Source organism: Podarcis raffonei, chromosome 4 (genome assembly GCF_027172205.1).
Source record: "Podarcis raffonei isolate rPodRaf1 chromosome 4, rPodRaf1.pri, whole genome shotgun sequence".
Taxonomy (NCBI): Eukaryota; Metazoa; Chordata; class Lepidosauria; order Squamata; family Lacertidae; genus Podarcis; species Podarcis raffonei.
The window spans coordinates 75,827,799-75,851,045 of NC_070605.1; the positions used below are offsets into that span (position 1 = coordinate 75,827,799).

General features: G+C 40.2%; 2 protein-coding genes across 4 annotated transcripts in view; one reads left to right on the forward strand and one right to left on the reverse strand.

Moving 5' to 3' along the window:
* EIF5B (eukaryotic translation initiation factor 5B) overlaps positions 1 to 9,858 on the forward strand; it is a 30,148-nt gene extending 20,290 nt beyond the window's left edge. The window contains exons 16-24 of the mRNA XM_053384180.1: positions 801 to 983; positions 1,932 to 2,093; positions 2,688 to 2,819; positions 3,817 to 3,948; positions 4,061 to 4,137; positions 4,230 to 4,394; positions 6,359 to 6,497; positions 7,887 to 8,048; positions 9,130 to 9,858. Of these exons, the coding sequence (XP_053240155.1) occupies positions 801 to 983; positions 1,932 to 2,093; positions 2,688 to 2,819; positions 3,817 to 3,948; positions 4,061 to 4,137; positions 4,230 to 4,394; positions 6,359 to 6,497; positions 7,887 to 8,048; positions 9,130 to 9,237 (1,260 nt within the window). The 3' untranslated portion in view covers positions 9,238 to 9,858. The remainder of the gene's footprint in view (positions 1 to 800; positions 984 to 1,931; positions 2,094 to 2,687; positions 2,820 to 3,816; positions 3,949 to 4,060; positions 4,138 to 4,229; positions 4,395 to 6,358; positions 6,498 to 7,886; positions 8,049 to 9,129) is intronic.
* A 1,257-nt stretch (positions 9,859 to 11,115) lies between these two features.
* REV1 (REV1 DNA directed polymerase) overlaps positions 11,116 to 23,247 on the reverse strand; it is a 39,041-nt gene continuing 26,909 nt past the window's right edge. For all 3 annotated transcript variants that reach the window (XM_053384177.1, XM_053384176.1, XM_053384178.1), the window contains 12 exons: positions 22,463 to 22,582; positions 21,707 to 21,927; positions 20,596 to 20,768; positions 18,845 to 18,947; positions 18,168 to 18,333; positions 17,755 to 17,945; positions 15,732 to 15,965; positions 15,098 to 15,209; positions 14,766 to 14,980; positions 14,435 to 14,585; positions 12,922 to 13,024; positions 11,116 to 11,540 (listed from right to left, as the gene is read on the reverse strand). In XM_053384177.1, the coding sequence (XP_053240152.1) occupies positions 11,429 to 11,540; positions 12,922 to 13,024; positions 14,435 to 14,585; positions 14,766 to 14,980; positions 15,098 to 15,209; positions 15,732 to 15,965; positions 17,755 to 17,945; positions 18,168 to 18,333; positions 18,845 to 18,947; positions 20,596 to 20,768; positions 21,707 to 21,927; positions 22,463 to 22,582 (1,901 nt within the window). In that variant the 3' untranslated portion in view covers positions 11,116 to 11,428. The remainder of the gene's footprint in view (positions 11,541 to 12,921; positions 13,025 to 14,434; positions 14,586 to 14,765; positions 14,981 to 15,097; positions 15,210 to 15,731; positions 15,966 to 17,754; positions 17,946 to 18,167; positions 18,334 to 18,844; positions 18,948 to 20,595; positions 20,769 to 21,706; positions 21,928 to 22,462; positions 22,583 to 23,247) is intronic.

Sequence of the window (23,247 nt, forward strand, 5' to 3'; positions counted from 1 at the left end):
AGAGAAGGATTCTCCTCCAAGTTTCTTTCTAGAGATGAGAGACTGAAGCATGTGCTTTTACACTGGCACCTGCTGGAGGGTACCTATTGGGTGCAGAGGCAAGTCCACATTTCTTACCCTCTGTCTCCAGGAGGAGAAGGTGGTCTTTTGCCTTCTCTTCTTCTGCACCTGAGGGGGCACTTGGAGGAACTGTCCAGAGCAGAGGCAAGCTGATATGCTTCCATCTCCCCACTCCTGCCCAGAGATAAAGGATTGTTATGGCTCTCCGTTTAAGCCTGGCAAGCACAGAGCCCAAACAAATCTTAGACTTTGGAGCTAGGGAGGGAGCAGGGCAAATCACACATCCCATATCGCTCCTGAGTTTGGAGGAAAGATTGGATTCCTCTCACTTGTCAAGGACTGGCTTTCCTCTCTCAAATTGGCAGCATCTGGTGGGGGGGGAGTGAGGTTGTTTCACCCTGATTATATGTGGTTGGAGAAAAATATTGGTCAGTAAGGAAGGGTTTCAGGGAGAAGATGAATTTTGAGAGGGGATTTGAAGAAAGAGAGGTAGCTGCATCATGTCATATGTGTTCTGGAAGCGGGTTCAGGGTATTTTTATATAGATGCTACCTGGTGTTTATACTCTTTCTCATACAGTATAGTATTTATTAAAAAATTTCTAATAGAAGTTTGATATTTGGTCTAATAGTGTTCAGTGTTTTCCTGCCCTTTTATTTGTACCAGATTCCTATCACACCTTTCTATACTAACTTCTTTGCCTCTTGCTCCTTCCCCTAATGCTATGCTTGTGGTTTTAGGGCCTGAATGCTGCCTTGTACTACGAAAATAAAGATCCCCGCACATTTGTCTCTCTGGTTCCTACCTCTGCTCACACTGGGGATGGCATGGGAAGTCTAATAGCTCTTCTTGTTGAATTGACGCAAAACATGTTAAACAAGAGACTGGCACACTGTGAAGAGCTGAGAGCCCAAGTTATGGAGGTAATTTGATGTGCATCTTTTGATCTGGATTGAAAGGAAACATTCTTTTTGTTGAGGGGGCTCAGAACTTACAGGGTTAAGAGTTCTGAGTGATGACGCCTCACATTCTGAGGGCGGGCAGAGAACACGGAAGGGGCGTGGATTTCTCTGTGTGTTTTCAGTCTGCGTGTTTGCTTCAAGGAGAGAGCAAGCAACATGGGCGAACTCTCGCCAGGAGATTTATAGATGTTGTGTTTTGCTATGGAATAAAGACTTTAAGATAAGGAGAGCTGCGTGTCAGCCTGAGTTATTGCCACCACACGACAGAACGTTCCTGCTTCTGCTTCTGCTGTGTTTACTCTGCTGGAGTCAAAGGTTCCAGGGGGGAAGAGCAGAGCTGCGCGGAGGAAGTGTGCCGGACCCCCTGGACGAAATTGACCCCCCCGAACACTTTTTGTTGCATGTGGATAACCTGCAGCCCATGGGCAATAGATGAAATCCTCAGAGCCCTTTCATGCATCTGGCACAGGTGCCCATGTTGCACCTTCCGCCAAATTTACATTTGGTCTCTTCCCTGCCTGAGCAGGCAAAGAAGAGAGCTTTATGAGTGTAGGAGTGTACACCTTGCAAAAGCCTTTCCTGCCAGGAGGGGGAAGGAAACAGACAGCAGGGAGAGAAGAGCGCTTCTGTGGGGTTGGAGAAGCAAAGCAGGCAGAGTTGATGTAAATTGGGAGTCTGAGATCTGGGGCAGCGGGGTGGGGAGTCGACGGAGATTTTTTTTTCCCTAGGAGAAAAGTTGTTTGACTCACTGTCATCTAAAGCGAGGAGATGAAAGGCAGGTTACTGAGAAAATCAACTAAGGAGGAAAATTCAAAAGATAATTTTTGGGAGCATGATGTATGTGCCTGTTCAAGGCTGTCTGCTTGTGGCCTTTGGAGAGAAATGATTTGACTGTCTTCTGTTTCTTAGGTCAAAGCACTTCCTGGTATGGGTACCACAATAGATGTCATTTTGATTAATGGGCGCTTGAGAGAAGGAGATACCATTATAGTTCCTGGAGTAGAAGGTCCCATCGTAACGCAGATAAGAGGCCTTCTGTTACCTCCACCTATGAAAGAACTTCGAGTGAAGGTAGGCAAGCAGCGTGTGGAAACACATCCTCAAATTAACTACTGATGCCTAATGCTATTCAGCAGAAATGCTTGGCAGTCCATGCTCTCCCTCACCTTTCTGGAAAATAATACAAAATAACACTATTATTTCTTCACAGAAATTGCCCTTTGCAGGATCAGGATCATTGAAGGGAGCTTTTGTGTCCAATCGCCTCCTGTTGTTTTATCCATTTTTAGTCATGTGTTTTGCCAGTGTACTGCTGTTAGCAAAAATAACACCCTTAAATTCTGAGGGCAGAATAAGGCATGCAAATTGAGAGTATATACACAACTGTTGTAATGTTGTAGGCCTTTTGAGCTTGTGATATATTTATATGAATATAAAATATGTAATGTAATACAAAACCATTCTCATAGCTATACACTCCATATATTTTTGCTTTAATGGTCATATCTAAGTGCAGCATTGTAATATGTTTTCTGCCAAGGCCACAACTTACTTTTTTTGGGCCTTGAGCTTTCTCGAAGGTATGATCCACAAATCTGAAGCTGGAAATAATATCTGAGATATAAGCTATACAGAGTTACATTGTACATCTTTATCTCTCCTTAGAATCAGTATGAAAAACACAAAGAAGTTGCTGCTGCTCAAGGAGTGAAGATTCTTGGAAAGGATTTGGAGAAAACATTGGCTGGTTTACCCCTACTTGTAGCTTACAAAGAAGATGAAATTCCGGTTCTTAAGGTTAGGCATACATGATCTCTCTCAGAATGAAAATAGCTAGGAAATCTCAGTGTGAATGACTCTCATTAGGCTGTATGAGGACTATGCTTTTTGGAGCTTCATCATCAGAATAACAACTTTTTCAAGGAGAGGTCAGACTTTTATTTCCAGGTAGAAGAAAGCATACCTCTTTGATTCAAAGAGTAAAAGTAAAATAAACCAGTAATAGGGAAAATACGGACAGAAACATTGTTGAGCCAGCTTTAGTTTATGAACATGCAGGCAGGGTCATGCCTTATGAGAAGTAATGATTGTTCTTAATAGACGGAATACCTGTGTTTTGAAAAGTAGATTGCTGTAAGGTACATGCTGCTCCATCTTCTGGGTAAGCTATTAACTATTCAGGTTCTACGTAGAATTAAAAAACTTGCATACCTCAGATGCGATTCTGCATCCTTTAGAATTGTGCAAGAATTAAACTGGAATCCGTGCTGAACTTTTAGGTATTGCAGCATGTTCTTGCAGGCCGTGAACATGCTGCGTGTTTAAAATTATCTGCTTTCAAACTCACCAAAGCTACTTGAATTCATTTATTGTACTTCTGGAGTTTCCCCAATTGCTTCTGACCATCTGTTCTTTCCTGGGACACAGTGATGACTACTAAGTGTGCGCAGTGAGCTGTCTGCTCCAGGGATTGAGAGGGATGACTTGGAGTTTGATTTGTGGCATTTCTGTCTAAACCTTTTTTGCAGTGATGTGGTAGGCTTAGCTGTTAAGGGTTTGCTTCATATACTGCCACTTCAAGGCATGAAGAAAGCTTTAACTTCCAATGCTGTGATCCATAGATCTGAAGCTATAAATCATGTTTGAGATATAAGCTATACATAGTTATATTGTACATTGTGCCGCATAGGGCTGATGAAGATATTGGGATTCTACTTGTACTGTCCAGATGATCTGTGAAACTTGACAAGCTAAGTGAGATCTCTTAAGATGTGCTATTTTTTTACATTAAAAGGATGAATTAATACACGAATTGAAACAAACGCTGAATGCCATAAAGTTAGAAGAGAAAGGTGTTTATGTGCAGGCATCTACTCTGGGTTCTTTGGAAGCCTTACTTGAATTTCTGAAAACATCAGAAGTGCCAGTAAGTATCCAATTTTCTACTTTACCGTCTTAAATTGCTGTGCTCTGAATTGAAGCATATTACGGAATTGAAAACAGAGATTAATCGGACTTTTCCTCCCATTTCCTGACAGTATGCTGGAATTAATATAGGCCCTGTCCATAGAAAGGATGTTATGAAGGCATCGGTTATGTTGGAACATGATCCTCAGTATGTAGCTTTTTAAAATATACATTACTGTTACTATTTGTATAATCAAATTCCTGTCCTCTTCCTCATCAACATTATATTTTGTCTCCTAGGTATGCAGTTATCTTGGCATTTGATGTGAGGATTGAACGAGATGCTCAGGAAATGGCTGATAGTTTAGGAGTTAGAATCTTTAGTGCAGAAATTATTTATCACTTATTTGATGCTTTCACAAAGTATAGACAAGACTATAAAAAACAGAAGCAGGAAGAATTCAAGTAAGTAGCATTCTTGTGTTTATTTTTTGCTCTGTTGCAAGATGTATGTGAAGATTATGAGAAGGGCTTGTTAGTATCTGAAACTGAAGAATTTTTAAAGTCATTTTCTGAGCTACTTTTTTTTTAAGCTAGGGACCAACTGTATATAGGACAGGATTCAAAGAACTATGCATGGAGTTTCCGTACACCTACTAGTGCTTAGAAGGGAGCAGTTTGGCATGTTGTAAGGAACTGCAGCTGGCAAAAAAGTGAGGAAAACCACCAGGGAGTTCTATCAATGATATAAGTACTTGAATACATACATTAAGTTATTAAGATCTCTAATGCAAGAAAAATAAAAATTCTGAACCGTAAGGAATAGCATTTTACCCTGGGTGTTTTGGTATACAATTTGAGTAAATAAATACCGAACTTTTCCGTGTATAAGATGAGCTTTTTTTTACTGTAAAATAATGTTCAGAAATGGGGGGCGTCTTATACACGGATAGTGCGTGGGGGGGACAGGTGATTGGTAGCAGCCACGATCAGGAGCTTGTCAGCTGTGATTTTGTGGGTGATTGGTGGTTGCGTAAAGTGCTGCTTTGGATTGGCTGGTGCTGCGGAAATTTGGTGGGTGGTTGGTTGCTGCAGCAAGTGTTGCTCTGGATTTGCTGCTGCTTCGGCGATTGAGCGTGCGTTTCCCATCTGCTGTTTGTGATGGTGCAGAGGGATGAGTTCGGCAACGCAAGTGATTGTCAGCTTTTGTAATTTGGGTTAATGGTTTTCGGCATTCCCCCCCCCCCCCGAGAAAAGCTCAACAACTCTGGGCCATCTCTCCCCATTTTCTTAAATTTGAGTCCCCAAAAATAGGGGCATCTTATTTGCTGGAGTTGTGTCAGAATTTTTTTGCTGGCTCACTCAGCTGTGTGAGGGACAAGTGATCTTGTTACAGCTAGTTGCTGTGTGTTGTAACTTAGGCTACTAACTCCAGCTCCAGGTGCCCACATACTCCTAAAACTATTATTGTTCACTCACCTACTACAATCCAGGTCTTGTTGATCATTAAAAAAGATACCTGCTCATGACTAGCTATACTATGACAAAGGTGCACATCCCACTGAAAACAATAGAGTACCAATACAGTGGTTCCTCTGGTTACGAACTTAGTTCATTCTAGAGGTGCGTTCTTAACCTGAAACCATTCTTAACCTGAGGTACCACTTTAGCTAATGGGGCCTCTCGATGCCACCGGTGCGCGATTTCTGTTCTCATCCTGAGGTAAAGTTCTTAACCTGAGGTACTACTTCGGGGTTAGCGGAGTCTGTAACCCAAAGTGTTTGTAACCTGAGGTTTTTGTAACCCAAGGTACCACTGTACGCATTACTGAGATGTGCATTGGTTGTGCAATTGGATCCACTTCCCAGTCCAGCAAAAAGTACACACATAGATTCCTGCTGGATAGCTCAGTTGGTCAGAGCATGGTGCTGATAACTCCAAGGTTGCAGGTTTGATCCCCTTATGGGACGGCTGCATATTCCTGCATGGCAGGGGGTTGGACTAGATGACCCTCAGGAACTCTTTTAACTCCATGAGTCTGATTTATGTATGGAGCTTTTTCATAATCAAAATAAACTTTGAAGCAAGGGCTGATTTGTAGAATGACTAACCATAGTGGGTGGCTGTCTGCAATCATTTGGCACACAGAAGGTGGTAAAATTATCCTCCTTAGCACTTTGTAAAAGATTACAGGTAACCCATACAGTTGAACAACGTAAGATGCCTGGTTGTTTAGTACCCTGCCAAGTGTTAAGGAGGATTCTTGCATATACCAGGTGCAGATATAATGCGTAGAATGGATGCCTTATGGGCTAATAAGAGCAGCTTACCACGTTTTTACATGTACATCATGGCTACTACTTTAAAAAGTTATCTGTATCCATGTTTTACTTGTCTTTACCAAAACCTGTTGTTTTTTCCCCCTATAGGCATATAGCAGTATTTCCTTGTAAGATGAAAATACTTCCTCAGTTTATTTTTAATTCTCGAGATCCTATAGTGATGGGAGTCATTGTGGAAGCGGGTCAGGTAAAACAAGGAACGCCCATGTGTGTACCTAGCAAAAATGTGAGTATTCTGTTTTCTTAAACTGAGTCTTAACAGATGGCAGGCTGTGTACTGGCCAGAGTCAGGATATTTGCTCTCTTTACTCTGCCTCTCTTAATATTAGTATAGTCTTAACTTACCATATGGAATAACTGTAAAGCAGGAATGGGTGATCTGTGTCCCTCCAAATGTTATTACACTACCAACACCCATCAGCCCCAGCCAGCATGATCAGCATATTTCCCATTTCTGCCAGGAGCAAGTGTTGTGCATAGTAACCTTCCAGCGTTAGCAGTAGAGAAAACGAACAGCAAGTAGTGCAGTGAATGTAGGCTAGACTAAAGTGTAAGTTTGCGCTGCGTAACAAATGTTTCCTTCATGCTTACATGTCCCTAGATCTAACTTAGCCCTGCAGTTGTGAATCTTAAATTTGACAAGACCTAAATATTTTCTGAAATAATTAAATGCATGAGTAATGGAGCCAATTCAAATACCGACTTAACAACTTGCCTAATCTAAAACTGACCACCTATTGACTAAAATGTTTTCAACCCAGACCGCTTTGCCAGTGGTGGTGGGTGTTTCGCTATGTCTGAGGTCCACAGATTACCCAACTCTGTTTTAAATCATAATCAGTATTACATCATAAAACAGCATTTTTTAGGCACAATAGAGAGAAAACTTGTATGTGGCAGTTTAGAATTGTATCTCTTAAATACAGTCATAGCTGCAGTAGCCTTAAACAACTTAGGAGCTGTGTTCTTGAACTTGCATTGTGGTATAAATGTAGAGATTATAGGGTAGTTTTCACTTGACAAGCTCAGTCAGCAAAAGCCCCAAACATGGAATTCTACTTGTGTAAAAGGGGCTTTCTGCCCCTCTCCTCCCCCTGCGCCCTCCAAAATTGGCTCAAAGCAGACAGGTATGTTCCAACTGGCAAGCGAAAATGCTTGCACATATAGAACATTCATCATATGCCATGTTGAATTCCATCCATGTACTCCTAGAAACAAGGCCTGGTAGGTGTAGCAGGCCACAAGGTGACTCAAGCCTGGGAGGAGACCCCCTTGCCAGCAGCAATCCTCAGGAAAGTGATTAATACTGGTGTGAGTAGGAACCTTTGTACAGGAGTCTCCATTATGGTCTTGGTAATATTGCTATGGCTCCCTTAGTTTTGGAGGGTAATGTAAGAATCCATATTGTAATCTTCTATTGTAGAATCTCATTCATATTATGCTAGTAGATGAGCCAATAGAAGATTGGCATATTGATTTGTTATGATTGTATATAGATTTCTAGCAGCAGCCAAGTTTATTTACTGTGTCTACTCTAATCCTCCTAGCTGTGTGTTTCTATAAATTAGTTGGGTTGCTAATAAGAGCTCTAAAATGTCCTGTGTTTCTGTTGCAGTTCATTGATATTGGAATAGTTACAAGTATTGAAATAAATCACAAACAAGTGGATGTCGCAAAAAAAGGTCAAGAAGTCTGTGTGAAAATAGAACCTATTCCCGGTGAAGCACCTAAAATGTTTGGGCGCCATTTTGAAGCAACAGATATACTTGTCAGCAAGGTATGTGCTTATGTTGTGGGTGGGATGGGCTCGCATTCTTCGAAAGACTCAGTCACATGTTGTGGACATCAAGGAGCAACCCTGTGTGTGCGTTTAGCAGCTTCTGGTGGTGCACCAGCTGCTCCCTTTCCTGAAAAGGAATGAGCTAGCCATGGTAAATCATGCTTCAGTGCACTCTTTTATTGTGCTCTTAACAATTGGCTTTTTCTTTTGAAGTAGAGTGTTGTCCTTGTAAGCGTGTTTAGTTGCATAAGCTTAGTTTCATGGACATGCGGAATGAGCACACAGGTTCGTACCAGTGACATGCACCCCAACGTGCTTATTTACGGCATTCTCAGTATGGCTAAACAGATTAGAGAATCAAGCCAACATTCAATCCACCTGCAGTTTTACACTGATGAAATTGTTATAGAAGTTTAGAGGTAGGTAAAGCGAGTTGCAGTGCAGCATTAGCTAGAGGGCTAGAGCTTCCATAACCTTTACATCCTTCCATCAGAAGAGTTGTGGTGATCTTAGGATACCTTCTTCTTTGCCTGTGGCAAAGCTGTCCTGGGACAGTTTCATTCTGTATCCTCTGTTGTTTTAGAGGCACTGCATATCAAAGTGTCTTTGGTGCTTTGAGTTTGCTGCTTGTCAGCCTCTTGTTATGTAATTCTGAATATTATGAATTTCAAATTGTTAGCTGTCTTGTTATCCCCTGTTTTAGGATAAACAAATCTTTTCATGATGAGATTTGTATTAAATATTGATGGTAAACCATTGATTGTATTTAGCATATATGCTACTGTAGATATGCAGCACAGTTGATTCTTGCTTGTATGTTCTGTCCAGAAGGATGTATTTGCACAAAACATCTCATTTATGTGCTACCAGGACTTACCTGACCTTAAGTAGCTCACATATGATCCATCTGAAGGATCAGGCATGTCTTTGAGTACTAAAAGTGGTTTGCGCAAATCTGCTAGTTAGCAATGTTAATTTGCACTTGACATGCCAGAGGGAGAAACATGCATGAAAACCTTTCTTGAAGCTGCTTTTTCATTTGCGTTATCACAATGTGTATTTTGTGTTCTATCTGCAGATTAGTCGTCAGTCCATTGATGCCCTGAAAAACTGGTTCAGAGATGAAATGCAAAAGTCTGACTGGCAGCTTATTGTGGAGCTAAAGAAAGTATTTGAAATCATATGAAGTTCTTTTAAGCAATGGGCAAGCTAGCATAAACCCACAATTCCTATTACAAAAATCACCAACAGCAGATTATAATGAATGTGCTGTTGATTAACATCTGGGGGAAAAAATAGGTGGATAAAATGTTTTCCATGAGAAACCAAGTAACTTTCACTGGTTTGACAGTGGTCAATTTACATGTCCCTGTGGCTCCAATGTGCCTGTGCCCCCACTGTCCTCCCCTTTATACTGGCTACTGTTTTAAAGTTTGCCCTTCCCAGATCTCTCATCTGAAATAAAAAAATAATTTTTTATGACAGAACTCAACTTTCACTTTTATACTTGGTAAGATCAGTGCTGCAGTATTTGATTGACCAAATTCCTGCAGAGGTTGTGATTCTTGGACTTTTTTTGATGTAAGAATTGTTTATTTATGCATACCTCTTTTTGCCCCTTGATTTTTCAACATTCTTTCTGCTTTGTGCCTATAGGAATTTTTTAAGGTAGAAAAATTAGGTAATTGGGTATCTGTGTTTGCTTTGTGTGAAACAATGATGTAAAAGCATAGTTGGCTGCCTTTGCTTGCACAGTTTGTCAAACTGTAATAATGTTGACCTGCAAAATAAAGGAAAATGGACATTATCCTGTTAAATTACCTTCTAATAAAGGCAGCACAGCATGCAACATGTATAACTGTCAAGTTAAATTGTTACCAGTGGCTGATCCTAATAATTCGTTCAGCTGCAACTTAATTGGTACTATATATGACTGCTGCAGTCTTGTCTTAACTGAACAGTTCTTGTAGAGCTGTTTGCAATATCTGGTAAAGGGACTAGTAGATTAACACTGCAATCCAGTATTTATAGCCACAGAATTCAGGGGGACTTATTATTGGGTAAGTGTGTATATAACAACAGTCTAAATCACCTTTAGGATGGTACAAGCTAGGATCCTATGTAGTGTGAGCAGCACTGCTCAAGTTACATACTACATGGAAGGCAGATCTTAACGGGATCCTACATGCAACTAAAGAACAATTGGGAGCTTAAGCTATGACAGTATCCCAGCCTGCACTATGCTGAGAACTTTCAAGCTAAACATACCCACAAACCCCTAACTCTTCTTGGTTATCTAGTTGTAAACATTCAGCCATGTCTGTCCCCTCACCCTTGTAACTGCTGGGATGCAGTCACTCATGGGTGAGTGGAAGGGAAGGTAGAATTTCCCACTTTGGTCCCTTCTTCCCAGTTCCTCACTGGCCCCCCAATATCTACTAGTCAGATAGGACAATGAAGTAGGTACAGGTAAGCCAACAGCATCCTTTCCACAACAACACAGCCAGTAAGTCTGGGATAATGGGAGGGCACCAGAGTGGATACAACTGAGCTATGTTAAAGAACACTGTGCCATATCTCACTGCGTATCTTTAGCCTCTTTCACCTGCAGCCTTCAAAAATTTCACTGGGCTTTTAATAGCAGAATCACAAAATAAAAGGAAATAAGCTGTGATCATTAGGATGTTGAAATTTGCTGAAATTTATCCTATACTTACATGAAACTGGAAGAGAGCACTGCCTTTAGTCAACACAGTAGAAGCAACACCTAGAAACTCCTTGTCTGCTCCTAAAGTCACTATGCAAACAAGCATACTTTGGAAAAAGGTTATGAGGATGAAATAGTCTTTTTTAAAAAACTGTATTCCTGTCATACCACCCCTTTAAACAGGTATGTTTGCCACTGTATGGTGTCTGTAAGCTTGAATGGATAGAAGTGGAATATATAAATGTTTAAACATTAATGCTATTTTATCGCATTATTGAGTTAACAGTTGCTTGAATAACTTCTCAGAGAGTTACCTCTAATAGAACTGGAGCACTAAGACAATAGAATCTGTACAAATTACATACAGTTCTTTATTAAACAACTGTAAACACTTCACTGTAAAAATCCATAAAACTTTTATAAACCAACATTTTGTAAATAGAGTCTATACTACAATAAAAGAATTCGAACACAGTTATTTACATGCAATACTGACAAATTTTGGCACTTTCTTGAAAGGAAATGTACAAAACACTTTCTTCTTTAAAAAAAAGTCAACTTATAAAAACTTAGCTTTACTATCATGCACTTTGCAAATACCTCACAAGCACTTATGGCACAGCTACCAGAGGGCTCCAGGCTCTCACCACATCCTTCCTATAAAATCAGTTCAGATAACTTTCAATGTGCTTCCATAAGTTTGTTGCAAAACCACTTGAACGTTGTCAAGAATGAAGTCAAACGCCATGTTCCAAACCGATTCCACGGACTGCTGCATTAACCTGTAGGGGGGAAAACATGTCTACTCTTAGAAACAGATCCTTACCACCACACATTTTCATAGCTTTCCAACTGAATACTACTGATACAACCATAAATACAATCCAGCAATCCTATGGTCTCTTGGAGGATGATTCATGGGCAAAGCAAGCACTTGCTCTCCCTTCCCAGAGAGTCAAGACAAAGCACTCTGCCTTCAGAGGATGATCCAATGCCAGATTGCCACCTCACTACTTTGGAAAAGGATGTGCCAGGAGAAAGCTTGAATCCAAAGGACCCAATGTCTTCCCAGTCCCAACACAGGTACCCAAAAAAGCCTCCCAGAGAGTGAACTATACTAGCCTTGGAGTTGGTTTCTGTCCTATTGTCCCCAAAGGGAGGGGAATAGTGTAGTATAAATTTTAAAAAACAGAAGGAACACAAAGGCACCCACTTCCTATTTGGTAGGGCTTTTGCATGAGGGGTTCAACTTCTTTCACTGCCTATGTTTTTTAAAAAAATGGTTGGCAACAGTGGAAGCTGGTTCATTAGGGCTACTGGAGAATGGCCTAGCCAACCTCAGTCTGCCCTCAGCCACCCCTCCACCTGCTTGCCTTCTTTCTTACTAATCCATAGGGCAGCACTGCCTATCGGCTTCCTCCTCAGTCTCAGTGTTGCCCATGCAGGGCAAGAGCTATGGGGACAAACATTACCTGGCTCCACCTGTCATTGGCTATAGTTCTGCCTGTCAATGATTCTAGATCCACCTACTGTTGGGGTCCCTACCTTCCCAGTCCCAATGGGAATCAGCCACCATGGGTTGGCAGATGGAAATCTCTCTTGCTGCAGAAAGAAGCACTAAATGGCAAGCCTATACAAGAATGTATGAGTGCACTTCCTTTGCCACTGCAGTGCAGCAGTGCCCCAACGCAGCTGCTGCCAACTGGGAACCCTCTGAACCTCCCTTTGCTACAGAAGAGGAAGGTGCTTGGGTGTCCATGGCTGCTTTCAAAATGCTGGGGAGGAGGGGAGAAGAACTAGTTTCAATGGCATTTTTAGTGAGTGTCAGAAGTATTTGTCTGTTTACAACTCAAACTTAAGGCAAAAAGTTCACAAAGGACATGGCATTGCTGATGTTCTGATGAACATATCTACCATGGCAGCTTGACACTGGAAAACTCAATAGCCACAAACAAATGCTACAATGAGAACAAATGCCCAAATTCCTTGCAACAAAAAAACCAATAAGCAAATTGAAAGACCTTTAGTTGGGAAAAGGAACAAAATGAAGAGAATGAGAATTAATACTTCTTTTATCTGTCAAGCTTTCATAATTGCTTTTTCAGATGGATAAAGAAAGTTATATAACAAAATGTGAATTGGTAAGACCCAAAATTAAGCTACCTTTTCATATATTTGATGACCAGATCCAACTTTTCTAAATCCTTTTCTTCTATCAAATCAGTACAGTACTTCACAACTTGTAGGATGTCTTCCTCCATGGGATCTGTGAAATGAAATGGACAAAAATTTAATGCATTTTTACCCTGTTTGTGGTACTGTGGCCCACAATAATAAGAGACACACAGGTCCTGCCACTAGCCTTACATACTGCAAAAGACCCACAAAGTAAGGGAAATGGAGGTAAAAAGTAAGAAAAGGGAGGTCAATTTTCCAGCTAGGACAAAGTGAGCTATTTGAGGGATGCCATCCAGTTCAGGCCAGGATGATCTTCCCCTCACTGGAGCTCATCTGAATAACAACTGGTAGTTCCTTTTCCTTTAGTCAATGCATGGGGTCTAGTGTGTTCACATAGGGCTATTAAATACAATCCTAACCCCACATACCTAGGAGTAAGCACCGATGAATTCAACAGGACTTGCCTCTGAGTAGATGTGGTCAGGAATAAATGTGCTTTCAATCAGGAAGGGTAGTGTGACGCACACATTTATAATCTGCTATTATTTGGAGGCTGCTGCTGCGGCAACTAAAGCCCTCCTTGTATGAAGATTCCCTAGCCAAGTAAAGTTCTGTCTCTCCCTTTCCCTTCTTGGAGAAGGTTGTTCAGTGAAACCTCCTTCAATCCTCAGGCAAACTCATCTTTAGATCATGAACTGTCTGGCTTTTGGCGTGAACACGGCATTAAGACTGCACCTGTACTCCTGACAAACTATCTTTATTCACAGATCAATATGGAAATTTTTACCTATTATTAATCTTGAGCTGTTGATGACTGTAGGATTTATCAGACACTTGCGGAGCCACTGCTTCCTACAAATAGTAACCATCTCAAGTCTGTAATATCTGATCATTATGCAATTTGAAACCAATGTTTTAGGAGATACCATGGCCCAAATGATGCTTTCAGAAATGTGAATGCCCTTGGAACACTACAGAAGAGTTACGTGAGAGCCCATCTTTTGCCAAGCAACAAAGAGAATAAGGCTGCACATGCTTATTACAGCTCAAGTATTACTTACTTTTCCCCAGTAAGATGACGGAAATAAAATTATACAGTGGTACCTTGGTTTTCAAACGTAATCCGTTCCAGAAGACCGTTTGAGTTCTGAAATGTTTGAAAACCGAAAACTCAATACGGAAAACAATAAGGAAGCCGCGTGGCATGTTCGACTTCCAAGGCGTGCGTGTTCAAAAACCGAAGCATTTACTTCCAGGTTTACAGTGTTCAAAAACTGAAATGTTTGTCAATGGAGACATTCAAAAACCGAGGTATCACTGTATTTGAAAGGAAAGAAATAGGAGTCCCTAATATGCAGTGATGTCTGTCAAATGGCAATTAGTGGTATCCAGTAGAGAGACAAAGCCTTCCAGTTCAGACTTTCAAATGATAATTCTATTTCTTTCATTGGAAATATTTCCATAAAAACACAATTCAATGAAGTAACTACAAGCTTACCTGCTATGGTTGTAATCCATTCTTTGAGTAAGGCTTTTACATCATTGAATTCAACAGCTCCAGCTAGATTAGGGGCCTTAGTAGTGCCATACAATAGTGGCTGTGAAACGGATGGGGTGGAAGTATTTGCTGTGGTTTGTGCCAATTCCACCTGTTTATGAACAAAATACAAAAGTAGTACTGCACATGTGAATTTTTTTCTTCTGTATCTTCCCAACTCCAAACCTTAAAAAAGCAGCTCAAGCACTAAAAACCTCATGACAAGACAAGCAAACAATAAAACATTAGCTTAAAAATATTTGAATGCTGTATTTATTTGTGATAAAGTTACCTGAGAGTTGTCAGTGGTTCCTCCTTCCTGTTTCAAGAAGTCATCTATTAATTTTTGTGGGCTCCCAACAGAAATTGCCATACTTTTTGCAGGGCTCCCAAAGAGCTTGTTTTTTAAAGGACTGTGGTTCTTTTTTACTGGGCTGACCTGGTTTTTTTTCCTACTTCTTTTCTTGTTTTTCGTAACAGGCTTCAAGTTCGGCAAAGGATTCTTTGCTAATGGGAGTAAAAGGAGAGAGAGTTATCCAGCACACAATGACAAAAGAGATGATCCTCACCCAGTTATTTCCATTACAGTGAACATTATTTGACAAAGTTCTACTACAGACTTACCAGTGGTACTTTGCTGGAAAACTGCCCCTATAGGTTTCTGTCTTTGATCATATGCCTGTCTCAGCTCTTCCTGCAACTCTGATGGTAGTGCAGCAAAAACTTCAGGGTCCACCTAAGGAAACATCCATCTATGGTTATACCAATGGTGTATAACACTGATGTTTACATTTCTGACTTTTGTCTCATTTATGAAATGGATTACCGTGGGACCTATTGTTACGTACTTAATCCGTTCTGGAGGTCCGTTCGTAACAGGAAACCGCTCGTAACATGAGGTACACTTTCACTAATGGCACCTCCTGCTGCTGCAGCGCCACCAGAGCACGACTTGCGCTTGCATCCTGGGGCAAAGGTCGCAACAAGGGGCATCTAGTTCCAGGTTAGTGGAGCATGTAACCCGTAGCATTCGTAAGGGGGACGCTACGTAACACGAGGTACCACTGTAATACTCAATGTTTATAATAAAACATCAGTCTAAATTATAAAAAGGACTATGCTGTTTGTAACTTTAGACAGTACAGATTTCTTCAGAGCAGGGAAACTAGAAATCTATAACCCCCCTCCCCTGAGCAAATACTTTATCACTAAATGCAAAGGTCTACTAGTGTGTTATCAAACACATGCTGTCATTCACCTGTGAAAATGCTGGCAGTGCTATTACATTTATTCCGGTATCATTGCTTGGTTCTTTGACATCTGGTATTTGTAAGAGAACTGCCCCAACAGGCTGTGGAGGAAAACTAGTATTGTATCCATTAACAGGCTCCTTCTTGCTACTATCGCACGTCTCTGCTTGCTGAAGAGAATACATTTGCTCTATTTGATCTCGAAGATCAGGTGGGAGTGCTTCCAAAACAGACTGATCCAGCTATGAACAAAAACAACATTCATCTTTCAGTTTCAGAAGAAATGACTTTTAACCACACACATCTGCAAAGAGGAGAGGGAGATTATGTACAGTGGTACCTCCGGTTGCGAACAGGATCCGTTTCGGAGCTCCGGTCGAATCCTGAGGAATTCGCAACTGGAGGGGCTGCTTCTGCGCATGCGCCCGGGGCGGAACCTGGAAAAATACTTCCAGGTTTGCTACGTTTGTATCCCAAAGGATACGTAACCAGAGGTGAATACAAGTAGAGGTACCACTGTTATTATTTTGTGCTTGCTTAATAGCACAGATACAAAAGGCATAACTGAAGAAGCTGTTTCTTCTCCTGTACTAGTTATTTGTGTTCTAATCAAAATAAATGAAAGAGTTTGTATGGGATGCATATTTCATTTATGGATCACTTCCCATGAAGCATTCTACACTAGCATATTGTTCATACAATCAATGCCTAGGTGTAGCTATACCACATTCTATGCACTGTTCTGCTGATACAGCCAAGACTCAGGGACAGCTTAAAGGTTAAGTCTCTCATATACTAGTGACCAAAAAGCTATCTGCACAGCAGAAACCCATACAGAAGCCATTAACAACTGCAAACAACTTATCCATCCAAGAACATGTGTTTTGCATATGTTCTCTTACAGGATTTTATATACTGTACTTTTAAATTAATGTTTTATCATTGTTACAATATATTTTCCATACAATATATTTAACAAAAAGTTAAAGTAACCAGTTTAGACATAGCCCCTTCATTCCTCCGTTTGCACAAGCTGCAATTAAGCCAGAAAGTGTTTGACCATAGTTTCCCAAATCAGGATCCTAAACCAACTTAAACCATGTTTTAGGATCCTGACTTTTTCAAAGCCAATAGCCATGATAGCCTGGTTCAGACAAAACAGGAACCCGTGGCTAATTAGTGACTAACTGCATTCAGGAAAGCTGCAAAGGGAGAAACAAAGGCGCTGCATGTGTGCACAACCGGATCTTTTATATCGCAGCTTATTAAGCCAAGATATGATTGTTCAAACTGGGCCAGTTTTAATCCAAAGGATAATGATTACGAAATTATTACATTATTGTTTGAAGAAGAAAAAAGCCTCTCCACAAGTTTACTATCTCATAAGCTTCCCTACAGATTTCAACTACACTGGCGAAAACTAACTGTTCCCATACCTTAGCAATACACATTTTGCAGTATGAAGGAGGTACTGTACAACCTTTCTTTCTAATAATCTGTGAAAAACAGCCCAAAATAAAATTCTACGGTTCTCTCAATATAGGTCATGTCTGATCATTCTCTCCAAAAGGTTGAGCTCTGTCAGTCCCACCCAGTATGCATCAAACCTCCTACGATCCCATAGTTTTCCCAAAACAGAGCCGTGTTTGGATCAGATTACCATCAAGTATGGTGCAAAACTCAGCCACTAGATTCCCCCTTAAAAATGCAATATTAACTCTAGTTCAAAACCATTCTGCCCAACAGAAATGCTAACGGGTACAATTCTATATTCTTTCGCATGGCAGTAAATCCCATTAACCTTTAAAAATGTTTACTTCCAAGTAGATATGTATGGGCCTGCACTTTAAATGTAGTAATGTGTTCACTTTTATTGCTTGAGGCATTCCAAAGAATCATGAAAAGTATCACACACTGGGTGGGAACAGAATAAAAATATGGATCTTATCCATTATTTGCTTTGTATTAAGAAAGAGCAAGAAAAACTTCAGACCTTTCTTTACATTGTTCTTACCAGAAAGAAAATTTTACCTGGGAAGGCGATGGTACCTCAATACTTAAATTAAGTCTTGATTTTATACTGATAGGCATGTGCAAACCATTCAGACCGACTACAGGCTCAGATTTGTTGGCAACACGATTGGCATTAGATGTCAGAGACGCTGGCATTGTACATGCTTTTGATGTGGAAGATATTTCAACATCCACAGCAGCCACAAATACTATGAATGCAGAAAAAAGACAAAAGTTTAACTGTTCAGAAATACCTAGCACATACAATTAAAGGAGTCTGACTACTGTGTTTTACTTTCTAATATTGCAAAATTAAAAGTTATTAATGAAATACAAAAAAGTTATCAATAAGAAATATGTTTATAAACAAAAATGTGTAAAACAGTGAATAAGAAGCCATGAGAATGGAAGCACAATTTCCATTTACTGACCTTCCTTGTGCTGCTGTTCTGAGTTCTTTATTCCTTTTGGGACTTGCAGAAGATCAATGATGGAATTAGCTCCACCAGGCAAAAATCCAGAATGTACTGATGAGTGAGAGGAAACAGCTGAAGTTGTTTTATTAGCTGGAACTAACTGATGTACTTGAATTCCAACCTAAAAAGCAACAAAAAGGCACATTGTTTCTAAACAGAAACCATTTTCAACAAATAATGTAGCTACTATTTTAAACATTACTTATAGGAGAGTATTTAAATTCTTATAATATAAAAGTAAGCAGTATACACGATAGCTTTCTGTTTATGGTGACCAAGAAGAACCAAACATAAGTATAAGCAGTTCAACAAATTCTAAAAACGGAGATATTGACCTTTCAAATCAGGTTATTTTCTAGAAGTCTGTGATTTTACTCAAGAGTTGATATCCCCATTTAAATAAAAATATTTGGACTGTCACTGTCCAGTCTCTCAAACATTTAAAGTCACATTTTAATTCAAACCAAAGTACTAACCTGATCTGTTTTCAATGACATTGATTTGTAATTTTATCACCCTGCTTATACTGTAACCTTAATGGAAAAATGGTGCTTAAATAATAGTAAATTCTTTTGCAGAAGTGTGTGTGTGTGTGTGTAGGAGCTTGGCAATTTCAGTGATTTAACACTTACCCCTCTCATATCAGAAATATTCAACTTCATCGTGTGAAACATGTTCAACATTTCTTTCCCAATCACTTTGGCACTATTTGTTGCATGGTCGAGAGTCACAGTCCTACAAAGAACGCATATTTTAAAATGCATTAAGTTCTTGATCAATGGCTACTACTTGCAATAGCTATGCACTACTCCAGAATCAACATGCCTGCAAATACTAGTTGCTAATGATCTATCAACCATGGGAAACAAAGGTAAGGGGGATATGATAGAGGTTTTATAAACTTATGCATGGTGTGGACTGTGCAATTATAAGGTAAAGGGACCCCTGACCATTAGGTCCAGTCGTGACCGACTCTGGGGTTGCGGCGCTCATCTCACTTTATTGGCCGAGGGAGCCGGCGTACAGCTTCCAGGTCATGTGGCCAGCATGACTAAACCGCTTCTGGCGAACCAGAGCAGTGCACGGAAACGCCGTTTACCTTCCCGCCAGAGTGGTACCTATTTATCTACTTGCACTTTGACGTGCTTTCGAACTGCTAGGTTGGCAGGAGCAGGGACCGAGCAACGGGAGCTCACCCCGTCGCGGGGATTTGAACTGCCAACCTTCTGATCGACAAGTCCTAGGCTCTGTGGTTTAACCCACAGGGCCACTATTATGAGTGGAAGAGAAAAAGAACTCAAAAGCATCCAATGGCAGGAGATTCAACATAGGTAAGAGCAAATACTTCTCCAAACAGTGTTTCATTTGTTTTTAATTTCTTTTTGCTTTTAACTTGTTTTTAATTTTGTATGATGTTATTGTTTTGTTTTACGTTTTTATATTGTTAAACGTTTGCAAAGAGACTTAGACATGCCTTCTGCTGATGTCCAGGAATTTATTAAGAATTCACTGTATAGTTAACTTACAGCATACAGTAGTACTAATATACATGTCTACTTCAGAAGTAAGACTCTTTATGTTTAATGGGGCTTGCTCCCAAGAAGTAGGTAAAGGATGGCAACCTATGCTTTGGTTTAGGATTGGCATTGGGGAAAAGAGGGCTCTTGTGCCTTTAAAAAACTATCTTCACAATTGGGAGCAGCAGGACACAGTTAAGTCCTCATGTTAAGCACGAGATTATGGGCAGAAAACTAGCAATGATTGTACTCTAATTTTATGTTATGCCCCCTTCCACAGCAGCCATTTTTGTCATGTCATGCCTCCATGGCAGCCTTTTTTGACTGGAGCTCTCAGCATTCTCTGAAAATTCAGAATGTGTTCCTTAGTCCAAAGAGCCTAAACCCTATGTACCATACTTGCTGCCTGAAGGGAAACCAGTATGTAAGTCATTGAACCATTTTTAGAAGTAAGAAAACTGCATAAAGCTTAGATTTGTAACCAGCATAGAGAACTACAGTCTTCCCCTAAATGCTTATAGTATGATGACAATGTTTTATAGGCTCCTGTCATGCAAAGGCTGTAGAACATGACAAAAGAGAAGATCAGCAGAGTAGGTTGTTTTAGTCAGTTTATTGTCCACAATTAACTAGCAATTTAATTTTTACAAGGCATCTTGTATATACCACAAAAATGTTCATCTGTTATGCCATTCATTGAAGCAAATCAGAAACAGATCAGTAAAATGTATTAGATTCTCATGCACTATATAAAAAAAGAAAAAGTACCTGCTTAAGAAGTCTAGGACATAACACCAAGAAAGATTATGTTCAAGTTCACATTACTTTACAGAAGTAGGTCTACAATTATTTGAAAAATTGTTTACCTGGCAATACTATCACAGATTCCATGGCCTCCAAATTTTGCAGGTTCTATTGGGGCCCCCGCTTTTCGGGCCATAATTTTGAGAGTTAATCGTTTGCCTTTCATACCAGCAGCTTCCAATCTACGTTGGATCTCTTCTGAAAGACTCAAAAGGAAAGCTTCTGCTTCTTTTGGCTAGAAATAGAAAAAATGGGTTGTAAAAAAGAAAGGGGGAACAGTCTGATACTGAAAGTTGCACTGTCAGAATTAATCCACAATATTTATAAACCATAGGCAGTATTCACAAAACAAGCTGCGCCAACAAGACTTCTGCTTGTGCAATGGGGCTTTCTGCTCATGCCCCAAAATTGGCTTGGGGCAGGTGTTGCTAGAATTCCCAGAAAAGTACCCAAGAGAGGGGAGATATTTTCATCTGGCGGGCTGAAATGCTTGCATAGACAGAATGGAAGAGCACTGACTCGGAATTCCACCCTTTGCATTCATTTTTTATCAAACATATTCATTAGTTGGCTCACTTGGTCAACTGTACATGCTTTCAAACTTCCTACCTTCTGCATTAACTTAAACAGAGCAACACACCCTTACATAGGGTGAGGGTGAAATTTAGCAGATGTGCCCAGAGCCCTGCATAAGCAAAGAGTGCACCTTAGTACACATCCAACATTTCTCCTACAGCTACGCACTACAGCGAGTGTACTCAGCTATTGTTGACAAGAACTCTCTAATGGTCGTGCAAGAAATCCGAAACATTATTTGAAAACCACTGCTATACACTACTTTTGTTCAAGTGAAATAATATGCTATCTGCCTAAAGGTCACACATTTCAGCATTAGGAACACAGGGAGGTTATCAGACCACTGCTCCATTTAGTTCAGTATTATCAACAATGATTGGCAGTGGGGCTGCAGGATTTCAGAAAGGGATCTCTTTTAACTATAGCTGAAGAAGCAGGGGTTTGAACCTGGGACCTTCTGCCTGCGAAGGAGATGCTCTACCACTGAGCTACGGACAAGAATTAAACATAGAAAAAATGCAGCTAAATAGCTGCAATACAGACAAGTTATTTTAAGATACTGACTTATTACTGCACAAAAGTTATGATTATTTTTACCTGGGTAAATCTTATACCATAGTTTATCTCAGCTGAAACAGATTTTCTCTCTTTCTCTCTTTGAACTGGCCTATCATCCAAACCACGGCAGAATCTGTAGAGCATTTGTCCTGTTTTGGGGCCAAATTCTTTCTGAAGCTTTGACATTGTGACACATTGCAGATCTCCACAAGTTTTTATACCCAAAGATGACAACTTGGATTCCATTGTCCTACCAACTCCTGAAAAAATAAATACATTTTTGCTTTTGAAGTCTACAACTGGGAAATGTAATTCACTTAAGAAAACCAATGTGTATTAATATTTATGACTGCACAGAAACTATTAGTACTACAAGCAACAGTGATGCCAAATTCTGGCATTCACATTTCAGCAAGCAACTAGAAACACCACATATTACAGGATCTAAAATAATTCTGAGCTCTAAGTAAAAACACCACTAGAGACTGTAAAACACCTGAATGTTGACATATTCAAAGGGTACAAATGTGTTCTTTTGCCTTGCTTGTACATTTTATAAGAGATAAATAGCTCAAAATGAAAATGTTTTAAGCCACAGCCACTCTCAAGCTTTGGAGAGTGTTGTATGCATTTCTCACCCAGCATGATCATAAATCAAATGCTTATAGCAATTTAGTAAGGGATAATCACTTTCAGAGTTGTGTTCCACAGGGCAAAGTCTTGGGAGGGGAGCTGAGAGAACTATGACTGAGTCTTTATACAAAACTGGGAGTGATTATACTAGCATAAATTTACCTGGAAGATAGCTAGTAAGCTGGCTTCTGATAAAATCATCCACGTCTTCTGGCTTTAAGTGATATTGTCCATCTGGCTTTGCTCGGCGTGTCGCCATTCTAGCCAGCAAAATGTTTGAACCTAAAAAAATGACAAATAGAATGCAGCTGAATAAATCCAAATTGTTATTAAAAATATTAATTCACACTTTGGTATATCACCATCCTGGAAAAGAAGAGGAGGAAGGTGGATCTTACGATTTATGCCCTCAGACTTATGAACACAGGAAGGCAGTTACAGCACCAGCCAGGTCCCATGTGATGTTGTTGTTTTTTGCTATAAACATGAGCTATGGAATTTCCTTTGGTAAATGAGAGCCTTTCTTCACACTGCACATGGTTTGCCTAAAGAATTTGCTACCACATAATGTAGTGGTACTTGGGCGGCTTTAAAAGAGGTTTAGACAAATTCATGGAAGATAATACTATAAATGGATACTAGCCATGACAGCTATTACTACCCCCAGTGCCAGAGGCAGCATGCCTCTGAATACCAGTTGATGGGATTCACAAGTAGGGAGATTGTGTTGCACTCAGGTCCCATATGCGGACTTCCCATAAGCATCTGATTGGCCACTGTGAGAGCAGGATGCTGGACTACAAGTGCATTTGGTCTAATCCTAGATGATTCTTATGTTCTTATGAATGTCAGTAGCAGCTACAGGAGAATATGAAGAATTTATGCATACTGCACTAAAATGTAGAGGTGGTTGCATGGGGAGGGATGAATGGAATTCTGTACCCCAA